The sequence below is a fragment of the Dama dama genome, chromosome 17 (genome assembly GCF_033118175.1).
Source record: "Dama dama isolate Ldn47 chromosome 17, ASM3311817v1, whole genome shotgun sequence".
NCBI classification, from domain to species: domain Eukaryota; kingdom Metazoa; phylum Chordata; class Mammalia; order Artiodactyla; family Cervidae; genus Dama; species Dama dama.
Window position 1 is genome coordinate 68,399,223 of NC_083697.1, and position 23,390 is coordinate 68,422,612.

The 23,390-nt window shown below is 36.4% G+C and overlaps 1 protein-coding gene across 3 annotated transcripts in view; it reads right to left on the minus strand.

Moving 5' to 3' along the window:
- GABRA2 (gamma-aminobutyric acid type A receptor subunit alpha2) overlaps positions 1–23,390 on the minus strand; it is a 140,556-nt gene that overhangs the window by 43,338 nt on the left and 73,828 nt on the right. For all 3 annotated transcript variants that reach the window (XM_061164679.1, XM_061164680.1, XM_061164678.1), the window contains 4 exons: positions 22,199–22,419; positions 19,760–19,842; positions 15,091–15,234; positions 13,927–14,079 (listed from right to left, as the gene is read on the minus strand). In XM_061164679.1, coding sequence (XP_061020662.1) covers positions 13,927–14,079; positions 15,091–15,234; positions 19,760–19,842; positions 22,199–22,419 — 601 coding nt within the window. The remainder of the gene's footprint in view (positions 1–13,926; positions 14,080–15,090; positions 15,235–19,759; positions 19,843–22,198; positions 22,420–23,390) is intronic.

The window sequence follows — 23,390 nt, forward strand, 5'->3', positions numbered from 1 at the left end:
ATCCTGTTAGCATCCCAATGAGGTAGACTGCATAAATTTTATATCTGTTTATAATGGAGAAAATCTAGACTTCAGAGAGGTTACATGCTTATTTAATCCAGAAGTGGAACCAGGACCTGGCAGAAGCTTTCTTCCTTCCTGGTGCAACAGTCTTTCAAACAGGTATTTAAGCACTCAACATTATTAGTTGTTTTATTTAATAAATTTATTTATTATTATTAGTTGCTTTATTATCATTATATTGATTACTTCAGATCATGATTATCTCTTTATTAAACTACAACAACGTCACTATTAAGTGACTATCTACCCAGTAGGTACTGGTTTCTCAAAAGTTGAAGTAGAATGTTCTCATCTGCCAATTTTTTGATTGCTTATAGTATGTGTTTCATATAAGTACACAGAACCCACTTTCTACATAACTTTCCTGGATTAAATGAAGAAGTGTTTTTCACTCACCAATTCCAGCTGCAAAAAAGGTAATTCTAATATTAACAGCTTGTTGGGCATGCTGGCAGAGGGAAGAGATCCCCCAGAGTAGGACTAATGTTGAGACCTATGGGGAATTAGACAATGATGAGGTAAAGAGGATAAGGGGAAGGTAAGCCAGGGGGAAGGGAGGGGAAAAACTAGAGACAATATTGACAAAGGTATGAAGAAAGCAGATACATTGATAATTCAATATGATAATCTGATAATTAGATATTTAGGATTTTGTTTTATAATGTATACTGTTAATATAATATAGGATTTTAACCATACCTAAAGAGAGGTCACGCCTTTGCTTTCAGCATCTGGCACATGATTACTACAGCTAGATTGTCACCCTTGATAGGAGTGGCTTTGTCTGGGGGCTTTGGCCCACCGAATAGTGACAATTGAAGGTTGGCTAACCTATTGTAATGCTAAGGGTTACTTGTTTATTTTTTTCCCTGAACCCATGCAACCTTCTTTTGGAAATAGCACTCTGATTCCTTAATTTAAAAATTAGGAAAGTAGCCTACTTTCACTTTTAGTCTATATGGCTTTGCTAACCTAACTCTCACTGAACTCACAAATGTATTTATATCTATCTGTCTGGGCTTCCCTGGTAGTTCAGTAGTAAAGCATCTGCTTGCCGAATGCAGGAGACTTCTATTCCTGCATTGGAAAGATCTACTGGAGAAGGAAATGGCAATCCCCTCCAGTAATCTAGCCTGGGTAATCCCATGGACGGAGGAGTCTGGCGGGCTACAACCCACGGGGCTGCAAAGAATGGAACACAACTGAGCACCTAAACAATTGCAACATTCTATCTCTAAGACCATTTTCCCTCCGCTTATTGCCTCAGTGTGATCCATTTAACTGTTCATCAGTTTAAAAGCAGGTAAAAATAACTGCCCTCTTGAAATTTAAGTTCTTGTGGGAGAGAGAAACTAAACAAAAATGTATTTTTCTATAAGATACTGGAAGATGATATGTGCAATGGCAAAAAAAAAGAACAGGACCAGTGCAAGCAGAAAAGTTAGGCGTGGGAAACAGTTCACAATTTTAAGTTATTTGTCAGTGAGTTCTCTTCGCAAAGATGACAGTTAAGACAAAGCCTGAATGAGATGGAGGAATTAGCCATCTGGGAAAAGAGAAATTCAAGCAGAGGGAAAAGATAAACCTTTGAGGTGAATGACTGGTATATTCATGAAATAAGAAGGAAGCCGAGTGGATGCCAGGGGAGGGGTGTGAATCTGTCCAGGATGATTGCATCAAGGATAAGAATGTGATCCATGTAACTTACTAACCAGTAAGACTCAATTATGAGACTTGATCTACATCTTTGATGGTATGTCCTGTGGATATCTGTACAACCTCATGATTAATTAAGAATGAAGTTAACAAAAAGGCTTAAGTCAGCTTGACTTACATTTCATTATACCAAAATAAAGGAGATTTGATTAAAAAACTGAACACACACTGGCATATTTCATTTCAATACAGGAATATCAAAGATTCTGAAATTCTCTTCAAACAACTAAACACTGACAATGTGAATGTCAAAGAAGCTGGATTATTGCCCAGGTAGGTCTTTCCTAAAGATTTATAGAGCTTGTAAATCACGAAACATGCCATCTTGTGATATCGAGCCTAAGCTAAAACAAGAGCTGATGACACTACATATTTGTTGATATGAAGAAGAGAATGAAGTATTAGACAATAAATAGTAATAATAATAGCAATGACTTCATAGAATTTACTGTATGCCGGAATTGTTCCAAGTGTTCTGTGTGTCTATGAATGTATTTGTGGGTGTGTTAATTCCCTAAACTACCTCATGAAGTAGATACTATAATTCCAGTTCTACAGAGCTACAAGATTAAGATACAAAGAGGTTAAAAAGACTTCCGTAACTCTCCTAATTTGGCAATAGTACTGTCAGATTTTGAACCAAGGTACAAGCATTCCTTGGAGATATTATAGGTTTAGTTCAAGACCACCACAAAAAAGTGTGTATCACAATAAAACAAGTCACATGGAATTTCTGGTTTCCCTGTGCCTATAAAAGTTATATTTACACTACAGTATAGTCTATTAGGGTCTTTTCCAATGAGTCAACTCTTCGCACGAGGTGGCCAAAGTATTGGAATTTCAGCTTCAGCATCAGTCCTTCCAATGAACACCCAGGACTGATGTCCTTTAGGATGGACTGGTTGGATCTCCTTGCAGTCCAAGGGACTCTCAAGAGTCTTCTCCAATACCACAGTTCAAAAGCATCAATTTTTCGGCGCTCAGCTTTCTTCACAGTCCAACTTTCACATTCACACATGACCACTGGAGAAACCATAGCCTTGACCAGAGGGACCTTTGTTGGCAAAGTAATGTCTCTGCCCTTAAATATACTGTCTAGGTTGGTCATAACTTTGGACAGGGAGGCCTGGCATGCTGTAATTCATGGGGTTGCAAAGAATCAGACACGACTGAGTGCCTGAACTGAACTGAACAGATAGTCTATCAAGTGAGTAATAGTATTTGTTTTTGTTTAATCACTCAGTCATGTCCAAATCTTTCATGACCCCATGGACTACAGCCCTCCAGTCTCCTCTGTCCATGGGATTTCCCAGGCAAGAACGCTGGAGTCAGTTGCCATTTCCTTCTCCAGGGGATCTTTCCAACCCGGGGATAGAACCCACGTCTCCTGCATTGTAGGTAGATTCTTCACCACTGGGCCAGCAGGAGCGCAACAGTATTATGTCTTAGGTGAAAAATAGTATTGCTAGAAAGTGCTAAGCATCATCTGAGCCCTCAGCGAACTGTAATCTTTTTACAATAGTAACATCAAGGATCACTGATCACAGATCACCACAACAATTATAATAATAATAAAAATATTCTGAAATACAGTACAAATTGCCCAAATATGACACAAAGTGAGCAGATGCTGCTGGAAAGACATCACCAAGGGACTTGTGTCATATGCAAGGTTGCCATAAACCTTCAAATTGTAAAAAATGCAACATCTGCAAAGTACAATAAAGCAAAGCACAGTAAAACGAAATAAGCCCATGCTCTGGTTCCAAAATATGTATTCTCAATCGTTTCATGATCTTCACAGGAAACATATTTTTCCTTTTTCCTGTTGTAGTAGAAACCACTAACTGCCTATCTTATATTTAGTCAATCCATATTAGAACACTTAATTTATTCAGGGTAACAATTTCTCAGACTCTCTGGTTATGAGACCAAGTTAGGCTAAAAATATATGAATAGAGACTATTTGAAGGGACTTCTGGGAAAGCTCATTAATGGCAAGCACAGAGCTAGAAGATGTCTTTTGCCCTTTTTGCTTACTTCTTCCTGTTTCCTGGGTATGAATGTGACACCTGGACCACCAACAACCTTTCTGTCTCAAGAAGCAAAACTCCACGCTCAGGATATAAAAGAAGGAAAAGAGAAGTGAAGTGACTGCCTGACGCCCCTGGCGTAACCGCATCAGTCTTGTAGCGTTTACTTGAGGATTTCTTTCACATGGAAAAAAAAGTTCTCATATAAGACATGTTTTGGATTCTCTGACATATAAAATCAAACTGAGTCATGGAAATGTGTGATCTAAGTAGAAAAATGAGCAATCCAAACATATCCCTTTTGGAGTTTTTAATTATTTCAAAATTCACACAAGAGAGGAAGGTAAGGCCCTTGCAAATGCAATGAACTTTGTACATATAAAGTCTGCAGTTTTAGCATTTGAACCCCCTGTACGCTTTTACCAGACATGCACTCTAACAGATGTCTGTTATTTGGTTCTAGATAGAAAAAAACTCTCTATTCCACACTGAATGCGACATTAAGGTGAAAATACCAGGACATATTTCTTACGCATAAAGTCATTCATATACGCATATGAAAGAAAAAAGAAAGTGAAAGTGAAAGTCGCTCAGTCGTGTCCGACTCTGGGACCCCATGGACTATACAGACCATGGAATTCTCCAGGCCAGAACACTGGAGTGGGTAGCCGTTCCCCTCTCCAGGGATCTTCCCAACCCAGGGATCGCACCCAGGTCTCCTGCATTTCAGGTGGATTCTTTACCCGCTGAGCCACAGTATAGTCATATATTCATAGATAAACTTACTCAGAAATGTGAAGAATGATTTGGCTTCAAATATACAAATAATAATTGCAAACTCATTATGATTATTCTTATTTATGGGAAGTCTTGAAGGATGTTATTAAGCAACTGAAAAGACCAGAAGCCACAATTTCACAAAATAAGCTATATATATGTTTACACAAATGCAAAATGAGTGTTGTACATTGCAGATATACTGCTTAGTCACCAGAACCTTGAAAGCATAAAACCTGAGGTTTACGATTAAAAGTTTCCCAAGTGTTTTCTCCCACCAGTGGCAACAGAGGGCAACTGTCTCATCATGAAGGGAGTTTTGTTTGTTTTTTGTTCAAGAATACCCCAAGCATCTAGAACCATGTGATAAATAAGTGCTCAGTAAGTGTTGGTATTGAATGAATTGGGCAAGAGCACTCAGAGAAAGTCAAAGCAGGCTTTCATCACCTATCATTGCAAGATACGTGGGCAGAGCCTTTGAGGAAATAGCTTTGAAAAACATCAAGCTGCCTCTACAACCACAGAATCAATGCAATATCCAAAATACTGAAGAGATAAAACCCAATACAATGGAGCAGAGATTCTAATATGAAAGTCGTGCACATTCTATTCTCGATTCCTCTACCTGCTGTCTTGTTTGCTGTATTTTTATTTTATTCATGGCATGAAGCCAGTCCTCAAATGTTGAGAAATTTGACATTTATCTCCCAGGGCATATTAATTTCTTAACTGTGTAACAGTGGGGTTTTTTTTTGTTTGTTTTTTAACTTTATCCATCAAAAAAAAAAAAGCTCCGGAGGCAGGAGGAGGGCAGATGATTTAACGATATCCCATCAGCTTGTAGACCTGACTGTGGACTTAGAGAAGTTTGCAGAGGGCAGATACCTGCTTAGGTAACTGCTGGGCATCAGTCAGATGATGATGTTCAGACTCAAAAGGAGGCAGAAAGATGAAGGGTGAAGTGAAGGATGGAATGAGAATAAGGATGCTGACAGGCTTCAAGTACCATTCTGGACAGAACACAGGACTTTTACTGTTTACTTGCACACACACATATATGTAGGACTTCCCTGGAGGCTTTACAATAAAGAATCTGCCCGCAATGCAAGAGCCCCAGGTTCAATCCCTAGGTCAGGAAGATCTCCTGGAGAAGAGAATGGCAACCCACTCCAGTATTCCTGCCTGGAGAATCCCATGGACAGAGGAGCCTGGCGGGCAGGAGTCCATGGGGTTGCAAAGAGTTGGACATGACTGACTCACACACACACACACACACACACACACACATACATGTATACCCACATGCAATTATATTTATCACAAGCTTTACACAGAGGAACTCACACAGATAATGCCAAAAATGCTTTTAACCACCTGACAGTTTACATTTACATGAAAATGTCTACTGTTAACCAGTCATATAAAATTTACAAATTCAAATATAGTCTGGATTTTTAACTTTATATGTTATTTTTATAACCAATCTTTTGAAACTTTTGCGTATTTGTTATAGTTGAACCTAATAGCCTGGATCCTAACACATTCTGTTGATTAAAAATTAAATATTTATTCATCTATCTGTCTCTTTTCTATACTTCGGTACTCTTTTATTTGCATGATTTTACCATATGCATCTATGTGATTTATGCTATAAAATCTGTGTTTATTTACCTCAATGCAGTATTTTACTTTCCTTACAATCTTTATTAAACAAATATTTCATTATTTAATTTCATTTAATATGATGGATATTTACATATAAATTTAGATCTTCATGGAAAATCGGTTCTGTCCTAATCATTTCCTTTCTGTTTTTAATCATTATGTAATTTTTCCTAAAAATTTATTTTGGCCATTATTTGTGCTCTGAAATCATGTAACATTGTTTTTTAAGCCATTTGAATGGAAATTTTCCCATATTTTTGGCCACATCCATCTGTATGTCCTTGTTTCAATAATTGGCAAATTTTGAAATAGGTATCTAAGAAGATTTCTAAATCCTGAGAAATTCTTGAGGTGTTCATTCAATGCTGTTTCTTTTCCAAGCCATGACTAAAAATGTTTTATGGACATGAAAGTCACATAACATACAATTAACCATTTTAAATTGTACAATTCAGTGGCATTTATGCATTAAACTGTTCTGCAACTACCACCTCTATCCAGTTTCAAAACATTTCCAGCACACTGAACACCCTGTTCTTACTACATACTACAACCCATTTTACCCTGTATCCACCTACTGGCAACTACGAAACTGCTTCTTGGGTTTGCCTATACTGGATAATTCATATGAAAGGAAGAATACAGTATGTGAGCCTTTGCATCCACTCTCTTTCACTTAACATACTGTTGTTGAGATTCATTCATGCAGTAACATGTTATATTTCAGTCAGTTCAGTTCAGTTCAGTCGCTCAGTCGGGTCCAACTCGTTGCGACCCCATGAACCGCAGCATGCCAGGCCTCCCTGTCCATCACCAACTCCCGGAGTCCACCCAAACCCATGTCCATCGAGTTGGTGATGCCATCCAGCCATCTCATCCTCTGTCATCCCCTTCTCCTCCTGCCCTCAATCTTTCCCAGTGTCAGGGTCTTTTCCAATGAGTCAGCTCCTTGCATGAGGTGGCCGCAGTATTAGAGTTTCAGCTTCAACATCAGTCCTTCCAATGGACACCTAGGACTGGTTTCCTTTAGGATGGACTGGTTGGATCTCCTTGCAGTCCAAAGGAATCTCAAGAGTCTTCTCCAACACCACAGTTCAAAAGCATCAATTATTTGGCGCTCAGCTTGCTTCACAGTCCAACTCTCCATACATGACCACTGGAAAAACCATAGCCTTGACTAGATGGACCTTTGAAGGCAAAGTAATGCCTCTGCTTTTTAATGTGCTCTCTAGGTTGGTCATAAATTTCCTTCCAAGGAGTAAACATCTTTTAATTTCATGGCTGCAGTCAAAATCTGCAGTTATTTTGGAGCCCAAAAAGATAAAGTTAGCCACTGATTCCCCTGTTTCCCCAACTATTTCCCATAAAGTGATGGGACCGGATGCCATGATCTTAGTTTTCTGAATGTTGAGCTTTAAGCCAACTTGTTCACTCTCCTCTTTCACTTTCATCACGAGGCTCTTTAGTTCTTCTTCACTTTCTACCATGACATTACCATAAGGGTGGTGTCATCTGCATATCTGAGGTTATTGATATTCCTCCTGGCAATCTTGATTCCAGCTTGTGTTTCTTCCAGCCCAGTGTTTCTCATGATGTACTCTGCATATAAGTTAAATAAACAAGGTGACAATATACGGCTTTGACATACTCCTTTTCCTAATTGGAACCAGTCTGTTGTTCCATGTCCAGTTCTAACTGTTGCTTCCTGACCTGTATACAGGTTTCCCAAGAGGCAGGTCAGGTGGTCTGGTATTCCCATCTCTTTCAGAATTTTCCACAGTTTACTGTGATCGACACATTTAAAGGCTTTGGCATAGTCAATAAAGCAGAAATAGATGTTTTTCTGGAACTCTCTTGCCTTTTAGGTGATCCAACAGATGTTGGCAATTTGATCTCTGGTTCCTCTGCCTTTTCTAAAACCAGCTTGAACATCTGGAAGTTCACAGTTCACGTATTGCTGAAGCCTGGTTTGGAGAATTTTGAGCATTACTCTACTAGCGTGTGAGATGAGTGCAATCGTGTGGTAGTTTGAGCATTCTTTGGCATTGCCTTTCTCTGGGATTGGAATGAAAACTGACCTTTTCCGGTCCTGTGGCCACTGCTGAGTTTTCCCAATTTGCTGGCATATTGAGTGCAGCACTTTCTCAGCATCATCTTTCAGGATTTGAAATCGCTCAACTGGAATTCCATCACCTCCACTAGCTTTGTTTGTAGTGATGCTTCCTAAGGCCCACTTGACTTCACACTCCAGGATGTCTGGCTCTAGGTGAGTGATCACACCATCGTGATTATCTGGGTCATAAAGATCTTTTTTGTATAGTTCTTCTGTGTATTCTTGCCACGTCTTCTTAATACCTTCTGCTTCTGTTAGGTCCATGCCATTTCTGTCCTTTATCGAACCCATCTTTGTATGAAATGTTCCCTTGGTATCTCTAATTTTCTTGAAGAGATCTCTAGTCTTTCCCATTCTGTTGTTTTCCTCTATTTATTTGTATTGATTGCCAAGGAAGGCTTTCTTATCTCCCCTTGCTATATTTAATCCTTTCTAAATGCTGAAGAAGCTGAAGTTGAATGGTTCTATGAAGATGTGTAAGACCTTTCAGAACTAATACCCAAAAAAAATGTCCTTTTCATTATAGGGGACTGGAATGCAAAAGCAGAAAGCCAAGAAACACCTGGAGTAACAGGCAAATTTGACCTTTGAGTACAGAATGAAGCAGGGCAAAGGCTAATAAAGTTTTGCCAAGAGATTGCACCAGTCATAGCAAATATCCTCTTCCAATAACACAAGAGAAGACTCTACACATGAACATCACCAGATGGCCAACACCAAATTCAGACTGATTATATTCTTTGCAGCGAAAGGTGGAGAGGCTTGATACAGTCAGCAAAAACAAGACAGGGAGCTGATTGTGGCTCAGATCATGAACCCCTTATTGCCAAATTCAGACTTAAATTGAAGAAAGTAGGGAAAACCACTAAACTATTCATATATGACCTAAATCAGATCCCTTACGATTATACAGTGGAAGTGAGAAATAGATTAAGGGACTAGATCTGATGGACAGAGTACCTGATGAACTATGGATGGAGGTTCGTGACATTGTACAAGAGACAGGGATCAAGACCATCCCCCAAGAAGAGAAATGCATAAAAGCAAAATGGTTGTCTGATGAGGCCTTACAAATAACTGTGAAAAGAAGAGAAGCAAAAAGAAAGGAGAAAAGGAAAGATATACCCATTTGAATGCAGAGTTCCAAAGAATAGCAAGGAGAGATAAGAAAGCCTTTTTCAGTAATCAGTGCAAAAAAATACAGGGAGGAAAAAAAAATAGAATGGGAAAGACTAGAGATCTCTTCGAGAAAATTAGAGATACCAAGGGAACATTCCATACAAAGATGGGTTCGATAAAGGACAGAAACGGCATGGACCTAACAGAAGCAGAAGGTATTAAGAAGACGTGGCAAGAATACACAGAAGAACTATACAAAAAAGATCTTTATGACCCAGATAATCACGATGGTGTGATCACTCACCTAGAGCCAGACATCCTGGAGTGTGAAGTCAAGTGGGCCTTAGGAAGCATCACTACAAACAAAGCTAGTGGAGGTGATGGAATTCTAGTTGAGCGATTTCAAATCCTAAAAGATGATGCTGAGAAAGTGCTGCACTCAATATGCCAGCAAATTGGGAAAACTCAGCAGTGGCCACAGGACCGGAAAAGGTCAGTTTTCATTCCAATCCCAGAGAAAGGCAATGCCAAAGAATGCTCAAACTATCGCACAATTGCACTCATCTCACACACTAGTAACTTAATGCTCAAAATTCTTCAAGCCAGGCTTCAGCAATATGTGAACCATGAACTTCCAGATGTTCAAGCTGGTTTTAGAAAAGGCAGTGGAACCAGGAATCAAATTGCCAACATCCACTGGATCACCTAAAAAGCAAGAGAGTTCCAGAAAAACATCTATTTCTGCTTTATTGACTATGCCAAAGCTTTTGACAGTGTGGATCACAACAAACTGTGGAAAGTTCTTCAAGAGATGGGAATACCTGACTTTCCTCTTAAGAAATCTGTATGCAGGTCAGGAAGCAACAGTTAGAACTGGACATGGAACAACAGACTGGTTCCAAATAGGAAAAGGAGTACATCAAGGCTATGTATTGTCTCCCTGCTTATTTAACTTATATGCAGAGTACATCATGAAAAATGTTGGGCTGGAGGAAGCACAAGCTGGAATCAAGATTGCCAGGAGAAATATCAATAACCTCAGATAAGTAGATGACACCACATTTACGGCAGAAAGTGAAGAAGAACTAAAGATTTTCTTGATGAAAGTGAAAGAGGAGAACGAAAAAGTTGGCTTAAAGCTCAACAGTTAGGAAACTAAGATCATGGCATCTGGTCCCATCACTTCATGGTAAATAGATGGGGAAACAACAGAAACAGCATCAGACTTCAATTTTTTGGGCTCCAAAATCACTGCAGATGGTGACTGCAGCCATGAAATTAAAAGACATGTGATCCTTGGAAGAAAATTATGACCAACCTAGAGAGCATATTAAAAAACAGAGACATTACTTTGCCAACAAATGTCCATCTAGTCAAGGCTATGGTTTTTCCAGTGGTCATGTATGGATGTGAGAGTTGGACTATAAGGAAAACTGAGTGCCAAAGAATTGATGCTTTTGAACTGTGGTGTTGGAGAAGACTGTTGAGAGTCCCTTGCACAGCAAGGAGATCCAACCAGTCCATCCTAAAGGAATCCAGTCCTGAATCTTCATTGGAAGGACTGATGTTGAAGCTGAAACTCCAATACTTTGGCCATCTGATGCAAAGAACTGACTCATTTGAAAAGATCCTGATTCTGGGAAAGATTGAGGGCAGGAGAAGGGCACAACAGAGGGTGGGGTGGTTGGCTAGCATCACCGACTCAATGAACATGAGTTTGAGTAAAGTCTAGGAGTTGGTGCCAGACAGGGAGGCCTGGTGTCCATGGGGTCGCAAAGAGTCGGACACGACTGAGTGACTGCAGTGACTAACTGACTGACTGGTAGGTGAATCATATCCTATTGTAAGTATACACCATATGTTCATTATCCATTCATCTACAAAGGATATTTGAATTTTTTGCATCTTTTGATTATTAGGAATAATGTTGCCATAAACATCTGTGTACAAGTTTCTATATAAATATGCTTTCATTAATCTTAGGTAATATCTAGTGGTAAAATTGTTGTATCATATGTTAATTCATGTTCAACTTTTTGAGGAACTGCCAAACAGTTGTCCACAGAAGCTATATCATTTTATATTCCCCCTGCAATTTACGAGGGGTTTCCATTTCTCTGCATTCTCACCAGTACTTAAGTCCCTTTTTTTTCTTTTGGTTTATTCATTATTATGGCTATCCTTGTATGTATTAATGTATTTTATTGTTGCTTCAATTTGCATTTCCTTAATGTACAATGATGTACATTATTACTTGTGTTTGTTTGCCATTTGTATATTTTGTTTAGAAAAAAGTCCATTTGAGTTTTTTGTCCATTTTCTAAAATCAGGGTTTTGGTCATTTTGTTTTTGAGTTGTAAGAATTCCTTATTTATTCAGGATATTAAACCCTTATCAGATGTATGGTTTGCAATTTTTTCCTCCCAAAGGTGAGTTGTCTTTTCACATTTTTGATGATGTTTGAGATACAAAAGTTTTCAGTCTTAGTGAAATTCAATTTATCTGTTTTTCTTTGTTACCCATGCTTTTGGTGTCAAATCTAAGAATCCACTGATAGTTCCAAATTCATAAAGATTTATCCTCCCTTTTCTTCTAATAGACCCTGTACTGTCTTCTAATAGTTTTACAGCTCCTCAGTTTTACAATAAAGCTTTATACCTGTTTAATTGTTGTGTCAAGGAGTGAGGTAGGACTCCATCTTCACTGCTTTGTACCTGGTGGTCATCCAGCTGTCCCAGCTCCATTTGGGAAAGAGGCTATTATGTCCCTACAGAAGGGTCTTGGCACCCCTCCTGAAAATCCATTAGCCATTGTTGTTTGTTTCTGGACTCAGTTTTACTCCATCCGTCTATATGTCCATCCTTACGACACTACCACACTGTTTTGATTAATGTAGCTTTGTACTAGGTTTTGAAGCTGGGTAGTATGAGTTCAGCAACTTTTTTCTTTATTGATACTGTTTTGGCTATTTGGAGCCATTTGCAATTTCACATGAACTTTAGGCTTGACATTTCTGCCCAAAAAAGCCATTGGGGTTTTTACAGATATTGAATTGAATCTATAGATTGCTTTGGGGATAATTCCTATCTCAATGGTTGGTACTATTGTCCAAAAAAAAAAAAAAAAAAAACCATGAGATATCTTTCCATTTAGTTAGGTCTTCTTTAATTTATTTCAGCAAAGTTTTATCGTTCTTAGTGGACAAGTTTTTACCTACTTGATCACGTTTATTTTTTCTAGATATTTTATTATTTTGGACATGATTATAAATGAAATGATCTTTTAAATTATTCATTTATAATATTGAGACTAAAACTGATTTTTCACAATTGATAATAAGAATAGCTAACAATCACATAGATGTAATAAATGCCAGGCATTGTTCTAAGAGCTTTACACATGTCCCTGGTCTCAAAACACTATAGTCTATAAGATGCAGCTACATTATATTAACATGGCCCACAAGGACGTCTCATCTAGGCCTCAAACTACATTTCCATCTGTGTGCATATCTACTGACACTGAAATAGCTCACAGTCACTGAACACACTATGCCCTTTCACACTGCTGTATTATTGCATACTTTATCCTTTTTTGACTAGGATTTTTGTCCCATCTCATTCATCTGGGAATCTCCTACTTATCCTTCAAGACTTAGCTTGAATGTTAACTCAGCTACATAATCGGCCCTCTTAGGGAGGATCCATGCTGCTGTATATTTTTAAAGGTTTGCATGTGCCTCTTTTATAACGCTTTCGTCTTGTGTTGTCATTAACTTTCCTGCTTATTCTGGCGCTCTCCACCCTAGCAGATTCTCAGCAAAGCCTTCCTAAATGAATGAGTGGACCAAATACACAAAGTGGCCTTCTTTGTTACAAAATGTGCTCATCTTAATTCATATATCTAAAAAGCAGCAAATTCCCCTGCATGTTTTAAATCAAGAAACTTAATTTTGTTATTAAACATACTACTGATAGGGAATGAGGGATCTCTTTCTCTTTCTACTCCCCTTCCTCCCTTATTCTCTCTCATTGAAGGTACTAAGGTCATCTTTGTTCATCTAAAAACTAACCCACCTCCAAAAAAAAACAACAAATAAAGTAAATATAAAAGCTTAGAAATATGGTACTGTTTAACTTTATGTTAAAACCTCTAAGAATATTCTTCTTATACTAACATGAAATGAAGTGTTGATAAGCGAAATGATTTAACAGAAAGAAGACAGTGTATTTCAGATTTGAGAACTGTTTATATTCCCTGTCAAGAATGGGACACTGGCTCTGCATTTTACTTTCCTGAGCCTCAGTTTCCTCATCTATAAGGCAAAGCCTAATACTCCCTGCTCTGTACATGACAAACTACTGGGGTGAGGATCAAAAGACAGAATGCTTTTGAAAGTATGCCATGAAACAAAATGTGCTTGTGCAGTTAGTCACTCACCAAACACTGTTCTCGCGGGCACAGATTCTCTGTTAAGCCAGAACGACACTTGGGAGAGAATGACCGTCATGATGCAAGGCAGATATGTCTGAATCACAAAATACCCAATTTTTCTTTTCAAGTGGAAATGAGCTGTCATTACAGTATATTCACCTAGAAGAAAAATTTAAGAAGCTTAAGAAACTGTAGTAGTCAATAGTTTGAACATTTTCGAAATGGAAGGGATTAGAGAAAAATAGTCTCTGATTTAAAAATGCAAAGAATTCGTCCCATATATGGCATGGAAAATATATAACATTAGAATGCCATTTAGCAGAGCAAGAGTATTTAAAAGAAAATTTTCATATGACCAAGGAATTTGCATGGTTTGCATACAGTGTGGTATTTGATTTTTCTCTCTAGGTCATGCTTACTGACCAAAGGATAGAGGATTCATAAGTGCTCTCTGAACATACATTATCTTAGTTGCTCAGCTCCTCATCCTCTTTGGTACCACCCTCCAGCCTCTGCTTTGATTGTTTTCCAGTCTAGTCCTACTTAGGCTCTTTTTGGTATTGATCTCTGGCCACATCTCCACGACTGATCTTTTGGCCCAGAACTTAATCCTATCACCAATTCTGAATTTACCAATCTTAATGTCTTCTCTAATATACTGAGGTCAGTTCTGTCTGATCCTCATAGCTACCTTCCGTTCTGCTCTCTGGGTTTATATCTGCCAGATGTGAGATCATGAGTTCATGCAGCTGTGTGTTCTTAGGGAGAGTTTCAGCTTTCCTGCAGAGGCTAGCAGTAATTATTTATAAGCAAGCACTGAATAGTCATAAATTATCCAGGATAGGGAAAAAGAATTAGAAAATGAGGGAAAGTGTAACACTGATGAAGGTAAAACTGGCTCGTCTCAAAAGACGCATTAGATCAGTATTTTTTTTAAACTTTAACACATATCTTGGAATCTCCTTAAAATCTTGTTAAAAAGCAGATCCTGACTTAGCAGGAGTCAGGTCTGAGCGTCTCAGTTTCTAAAAAGCTCCCAAGCACAGTCTATGCTGCTAGTTCTTAGACTTCAAGAGAAAAAGGTTTTAAGCAAACTGATACATGTCCAATGGCTTTAACCCATTAACTTTCTTAGGAATTAGCTTTACTTTAGACTCATTTTTTACCAACCTGTACTAGATTTAATTGTCTCCTTCCCAATTGATTGGCCCAGCAGATCATATTGATTTAACCTAGAGCCATCAGGAGCCACTTGTACAGAATCAGACGCATTGTAAGTCCAAATGTAAGTAACCTCTGAGGTTGTATACGCATCTGTAGGAAATCAGGCGAAAAAAGTCTTTTTAAGCATTTTAATAAGAACCATCAATAATATCCAACATCAAAGGTTGTATATTTCATAGAATTATTGTTTAGTATAAAACTGATGTTTACAGATCATGTTTTTAGGGTAAAAAAGTGTCTTTGAAATTTCAATAAGAAGGGTGTGAAGCAGATCAAGAGAGGCAACCATGACCATAAGAATATTTTCACTGCAACCACTTTGAGAGATAAAGATCGAATATCTCTTTAGAACCTGCAAAAATCACTGGACTCTGAGATGGTTAAAATGTCTTCCATATTCCCAAAGTAACAGATGAAAGCATTGCAGTAAACAGGTTACAAATACCCAAGGCCCATTTAATTAGTTAATTTAGAAACAGTCATTGCTCATGAAATAATAATTGTATTCCAAAATGACATTGTTCTCTGGACATAATGGTAACTTATTTCCATGTGAGAATAATAATGATATATATTATATTTAAAGTATTATCTTTGTAGTTTGTTTTATAGACTTCTCTTCAAAACTTTTACCTAGTTAAGAATTAAATGACTTAGCTATCATGATACAATGCATTTCATTAAAAGAATGAGAAATTTGCTGAATATGTAAACTAACGCAGAATGCTATAGTTTCATAAATTGAAAACACTTTAAAACATGTTCATTTTAAAATTAATTATTGCGCACAGATCTCACTGGACTATACTTGCTTAGCATCCTAAGTAAGCGGTATACTGGTAGGAGGAGACGGATCACGTACAGACCAGATATAACTTTCTGATTTATTTGGCCAAAGATGCAGGACTTATCAGAAGTGAGATGACTCTATAGCTTGAGAGCAAGCCGTGCATCTTGTCTCAGCACTTCTCTGGCCCTGGCATTTCCCTTGTGCCTGTATGTCCTGAGGGGGAACAGGCAGTTTCTCCACAGTTGAATAAGCAGACAATTCTGGCTGTCCTACTGACCTTCCAAAGAACTTCTCTGCACTTGTGCTCATGGGAATATTTAGAAATATTAGTTACTTCCAGTCCCTGAGCAAAACTCAGCATCGCAGTCACATTTTCAATTGAGGGAGAGAAAGAACCAGCTGTCTGCCTCTAGGTCTTCAGGACACTGGAAAGCTCATTTACCTGCCACCTATACATTTTCTAGGTTAATACCATGGTTCTGGGGTGGTTCTGGCACTTACCTGGAACCAAAATCTGTGACCACAAATCCATTCCCACTTAACCATCAGTTACAATAAAGTTATTGCTGTGTCTTACTCACTGTGTGATCTTTCAGTGATATCCTACAATGTGTCTGCTTTTCTGAATGTCACTAGTAAATGTTAATATCAGTGAAAGACATGCACACGCCTACATCCACAAGTAAACTATAGTATATAAAATATTTTTCTGAAACAGCATTCTAAAAATATGTGCATTTATATTATTTATATTTATATGTGTGTCATTGTTTATATATACATATATTTAATAGCAAATATCTTCCTATAGTTTGCATATGAATGAATTAAGTTACTCTAAAATCTAAATTTCTATTAAAAAATTTCAATTAATCATTGATGATTTTGTTGTTATATATAAGTAAGTAATCTTAGTAATGTGTATAACCAGCAATGCATTCTCAGATTATCAAGTGGCTTGTTTTGTTTTCCTCATGAGTACATATACTGACCTTCTCTTCAATAAAATTTCAAATGACACATAATTTAATAAACCGAAAAGACATCACACGCTCCACTTTATATCAGAAGACCTCAGAGTACTCAGCAGTTGTAGATCTTAATACATATAAGGTTTTATTTTAAGCAATTATAATAATTCCACTTTTGAATTTTGATGTTTACCTTTAAACATAAATAAGAGAAAATGAAACTCTGCAAAATGGTGATATTTTTGAGAAACTAATAAGAGACCAATGGGAGGGACTCTTTCTTACTCATAGCTGTACTTTTCACACCTGTCATAAGGAAAACACTCTCGCTTCATTCTTGCTGGATTAATCAGGAAACTTATAACATTTTAATTTTGTTATTTACTACTATGAAAGATGGAAATCTGGATGGAAGCTCAAGAATATGTTAAAATGACTGATCCTTCCCATATCTTTTATAAAAAGAAATCATTTCATTTGTTAGGTAGGAATATGTTTTTTAGAGTTGGGGTCTGGCGAGAAAAGAGAGAACAGAAAGTTATGCAATGCAGATTTGAGGCATTTTCTGGTCCACAAACACACATGTAAACTCAGAAACTATTGTGATTTTTCAGTGAAGTATAAAAGGAGAAAAAGACAAATTTCTTTATAAATTGCATGTCTAGATTACGTTCCATTACATAATTTTACTTAATTTAAATCAATAACCCATTTTGAGTCCTAATCTGAATTAAAGAGGCATACTAACCAATTCTTAATATTTGATAACCCAAACAATACCAAAATCATTTTAATTATTAATTTTTATCCAAAAAAATTAAAATTTCTTCTGGGATGATGCCCAGAGTACTTTTAGATTTCCCTTCAGGAAGTTTTAGATCAAATTAAATAGCAAGGAATTGTATAAAGACGTGAAGCAACAGCAAAAAGCAAAACAAAATTGAATTCAAAACTGTAAGTTAGTAGAAAAGATGCTTCTTTTATTTGAGGATAATGATAAAACTCCAGGAATTCCATCACGTGTGGGAGACAAGGAAATTTTTTTAAACAAATGAGAAGTAAATGATTAGAAGAAAAGGTCATGGCTCCTTCTGCCAAAATTTGTCTTGCCAACATTTTAAGTTTTGGGTTGGCCTGTTGGTCCATATACCATACTGCTGTCTATACAATTAACTCTCTATGTCTCAAGTATGTACTATTGGCAAGGATAAATAAAATAATATGCAACGTTTTTTTAACTGTATGTGTCAGAAAAAAATATAGAGAAAACTAAGTAAGCACAATTCAACAAAAAATGCCAAACAATAAGCTCTATATGTTGCCTGCAACACTTCTAAATACAGAAAACCATAATCTCAAGTGCACAATATTACATTTCTCTGAGCATGCACTATAACACATTTTAAATGTTCATTTAAAATATTTTCCAGTGTATCAATTTCATATTCAGAACTGAGACATCACTTATGTTTAGTGTCTTAATGGCATTAACTTGTCCACTGCAAAATCCTTTCCTTCTTAGATCACTACTGCATCTTCAATAAATACTTGCTTTGGTATCAAGGCTTTTCAGTTATCTATTTAATGCAATTTATGCAATGCAAATAATCTTTTCTGTGCTGTATATGATGTAGTTTTCTAGCTTAATACTTATTTGGAATAACATGATTGACTATCTTAAATAATTTTCGAAGAAGTGCTAGTACTGAAGTGATAGTTTCCATGACAGGAAATGAAGGCTTTGTAATTATACAAAGAGGAGATTCTCAAAGAAAATTGGGAACTGACACTTTTGTAATATAGAACAAATAAGATTGAACTTATCATTCCATAAAACTATGATCATCAAAATAATAAGAGAGTTTTGCATTCGTATTGGCCATCATTCTTCCTTATTCTTCACTTGATACAGTCTGTGAGCAGAAGGTATATTATTTAGTCATGCATATTTTTAATCAGCTGAGAGAACTGCATTTCTGTTCAAGAGTGAAAAGTCAGAAGCTGCTCAGAATGGACAAAGATGGAGTGCCAGAAAGAGCACGGTTTCTGAAAAGGTCAGGCTATGGGACTCTCACAAAAGAGAGAAGCTGCTTCGCCATTGTCCGGGAATTTATCCTGAACCTGCCCTGAATGCCTTGTGGGCCTAGGGAGATGACTTGACCTTCCCTCTTTTCAATTATTCTGGGAGAGCTAATGCTTCTGGTTGACATATAAGATACAACCTCAGTGACCTAAACAACAGCCAAATGCACCGTGCCTTTTCTGAAATACTTTTTGTACACAGAAAGTGCCCACATGGAGCAATCTTGCTCCACTGACTCTTTCAAATTTACTTTAGAAAAAAATTGCCTCTATTATTAGAAAGTGGAAAGATAATTACAGAGATCCAGCTTCTTTTTTCTTTTTTTTCACCTATTCTCTACTGCCATTTGTGTCACGCTGATCACTAAAAACAACAGAATCTCTCCTTAACATTTTCACTCGCAGTTGAAAAAAACCCCACTTTATGTTGCATTTTTAATGTATTTGCACTTGAAAAAGGAGGTAAACGATAATAGTCCGGAACTTCAAGGAGTTCCCACTTTTTCATGTGTATAAAAACATAGGGTGTTTTTTACTAACAGTAAGGAAAATGACAATTAAACATGATAATTAAGATATAGTGATATTTGAGAATACAGGAGGGCTAGCCAATTGATTACTTGAGGGAAGTCAGTATATTTTTTGTTTCTACATCTTGTTAGAAAATCATTAAGCATCCCATCGTATGAGGAGGAAGTACACAGTTAAGTTGTGATGCTGACCATCTTTGATTTTATTGACCCAAAACATGCACCTCCATCCCCATACTTACAGCTGCCAAATTTCAGAGGACATGAGTGGGCATCCATTGGAAAATCCTCCAAGTGCATTGGACATTCAGCTTGAACTGTAAGCCTAAAAGTCAAAATTCCACTCTTTGTTTAAGTAAATTGGCAAGTCAAGATAAATCACTCCTTAATGTTGTCAATAGAATTAATGATGAATGATGAGGTAGGATCCTCATCATGGCATCCTATTAAGCTAATTCACATTTAAATATGCTTTTGTTATTTCACATTTAGGCAATCGTTCAGAAGATGTTAGCATCAATAAAATCTGAGCATAAGTAACAAAACCTAATTAAAAATACACATTACTTAAGCATTTCATACTCTGTGGTTAGTTAAGAAAAAGTTATGTACATGTTTTTGAAGCTTAGTTTCCCATTAACTTCAATATTAACATCTGAAATCTTAAAGAAAAAAATGAAAAAAATCTCTATCATAAAAAGAAAGCTATTTTCTCCCAATGTTCCATCAATAACCATATAGCAAACCTGATACAAGAATTCAACAATGCCTTGGGGAAGCACCCCTCAAAATTAATAAATTGTAAATGAATATTATATACTATATATAGATACACATGAAAGTGAACATGTTAGTCGCTCAGTCGTGTCCTGCGCTTTGCAACCCCATGGACTGTAACCCACCAGGATCCTCTGTCCATGGAATTCTCCAGGCAAGAATACTGGAGTGGGTTACCATTTCCTCCTACAGGAGATTTTCCCAACCTAGAGATCGACTCCAGATCTCCTTCATTGCAGGTGGATTCTTTACCATCTGAGCCAGCCAGGAAGCCCATAGATACATATATATGCTAGTCTCAACAAGATATCTCTAGGATATATATATATGTATCTGTCTTTATATCTGTAAATACATACATATATATACATAAAAATATATATATTAGAAATATATTTTTGAGACTAGACTGTTAATCAAATTATGGACAGAAGTCCATAACTGTTGAATTATAAATGTTAAAGAAATATATTTTGTATTTTCATGATCACATTAAAGAGTAATCATAGCAAATTTATTATAAAGAAAATTATCGATTATTCCATTTTGCACAAAGGTAAAGTAGATAAAATAGGTACTAATTTGAAATTACAGATGAATCTCTTATGATGACCAAAACAAATGGGACTAACAATTAATTATAATGTATATACTTCTAAGAGCTTCCCAGGCGGCTCAGTGGTAAAGAATCTGCCTGTAAATGCAGGAAATGCAGGAGATGCCAGTTGAGTACAACCCCTAGGTTGGGAAGACCCCCTAGAGTAGGAAGTGGCAACCCATTCTGGTATTCTCGCCTGGAAAATGTCGTGGACAGAAGAATCTGGGGCGGGGGATGGGCTACAGTCCACGGGGTCGCAGTCAGACATGACTGAGCACAGAACAGCATATACTTTTAAGAGAGTATTTAAGTAGAACTCTATACAACTTTTTCCAAAATCCCAAATTTCCAATTTCTTTTCTTAATTCACAGGACTGATTAACGTGTAAAACCAAGCAGGATATGATATCTGCATTGCAAGGTTCAACAAGAGAAGCAGAATGAATAGCTAGCTTCCATTTTAGACAATGGTCATTTAGTAATGAAAACTGAAAAAAAAGCTTTTTCTTTAAAGATCAGGACTGCATATTGTCCCTTCTTAAATAACTTTCACAACTGAAATTTACCACTTAACATTTCACATGAAATAATAATACATCAAGTGCCTGGAATACATATCTGTCTATATATAATGCTGATGAAAGTTATTTATTTAGACAAAGTCTTTATCAAATTTTACATTTTAGATTATACATCATTTTATTAGATTTGTAATTGTTTTCCTTGTTACATAACATTTTAAAAGATTAATTTGTGAGAAGAGTTAAAATGGAATAGTTGCTAGAGTCAACAACTATATATTTCTTTAGATAATTTTTAAGACTGTATCATCTGAACTTGGAGTTACAAGGCATCTCTGAAGTTGTAAAAGTATTTTTTCTTTCCTAGGGAGAATCAAAATAGTAAGTGAAATTTGCTTTAAAAAAAAAGGACTTAAAATTTTGAAGGAATAGTTCATGAGATATTAAAAACAAAACTTCATGCTAGTATAAAATTTTAACCCATATTGTTAAAATTGTACTTAACTCCAGTGTAGTATGAAAAGTAAATTGACAAAAAAATAAATACATTTTTAACAGTTAAAGCAATTTTTAAGTTTTAACACACTAAAATGAGATTCAAACTCATAAATACTACTTTACCTTTCCTTGTTAATATTTAAGCATTTACAAAACATATTCTGGTTATCTCAATAATGTGTTGTAAAGGTATTCAACTTGCTAGTACCTGACACCTAGTTTGGCTGGTTGGTTAATGCACAGACTCCTCAGTACTTAAAGGCGACACATCAGATCTAAGCATGTACCTCATTGTGTACAGCAGGGTGCCGTCATCCTGGATTCGCAGAAGCTTGTTTGGCATTGTCATATTGTGCGCCACCGACTTCTTCCCATTGTGGAAAAAGGTATCCGGAGTCCAGATTTTGCTGGCCATTAAATTGTTGAGTCGAAGAATGTTCATAGGACCTTTAAATTTTAATCGTTCATCTTTCCATTTTTGTCGAAAGAAAACATCTATTGTATATTCCTGAAATAGAAAATAGAATTTTTGAAAATAATACCCATTTTAGATACAAGGATACTATAAAATTAGGAAAAAGTAATAATATAGTTCAAAAACACAGAAAACTATTTTGAGAAGTGAATTTTGAAAAATCATTCTTTTATATTTATCAATAATTGTTGCCATTTACAAAAGGATAAAGCATATATAGTCACACAATTAGTTACACATTATGAAAAGAAAATGAGAAATACTTTCTCTGACCTCTTTCAGTTGAATAAATTCTTAGTCAAACTGCATTACTGCATCGTATGGTTTAAAACTACTTGGAAAGGGGGCATGCTTGGGCAGAGTTTGGGTGGATTTGTACCAAATTACTTAATCACTTATCTCAAGAATGAATAAGCAGGCAGCCTGATTCTTAGTAGCCAAAAAAAAAAAAAAGAGGGAAAAACAGCAACTCTTAAACATACACACTGTCAGATCTAAATGACATTTTCTATTACCAAAGAAACTGTAAAATATTTTATTGCTTTTTTAACCCTAAAAAAATGATGAGATATCATATTGTTAATGAGAAATTGTTAGGAGATGATGATTTCAATAAAGTTTATTTTATGAATTAGTTGTAATGAAAATACTTTGACAAGGTAATAGAATACTAAAAGTATGAATGTTTTGCAAACAAACACTCTCAGGTTACAATGTACCTTTAAATATTCATACAGACCAACTATTGATCAATTCCTCTGTTATCATTCTTCAATAGTTTAAGTTGGTTTATTCAATCTGTCTCTCTCTTTCATCCTCTCTCTTTATCATTCCCCACCTCCCTTTTCTCATTCTCTCTCTGTCCTTCTTAGGATAAGAGAATGCATACATTTTAAATATGTACAATTCACAATTGTGATCAATACTGACAATTTATTGGATATTAAAATTTTGGTCAATGTATGTTTGTGCAAACATTTTCATGATAAATAACTAAAATGCTC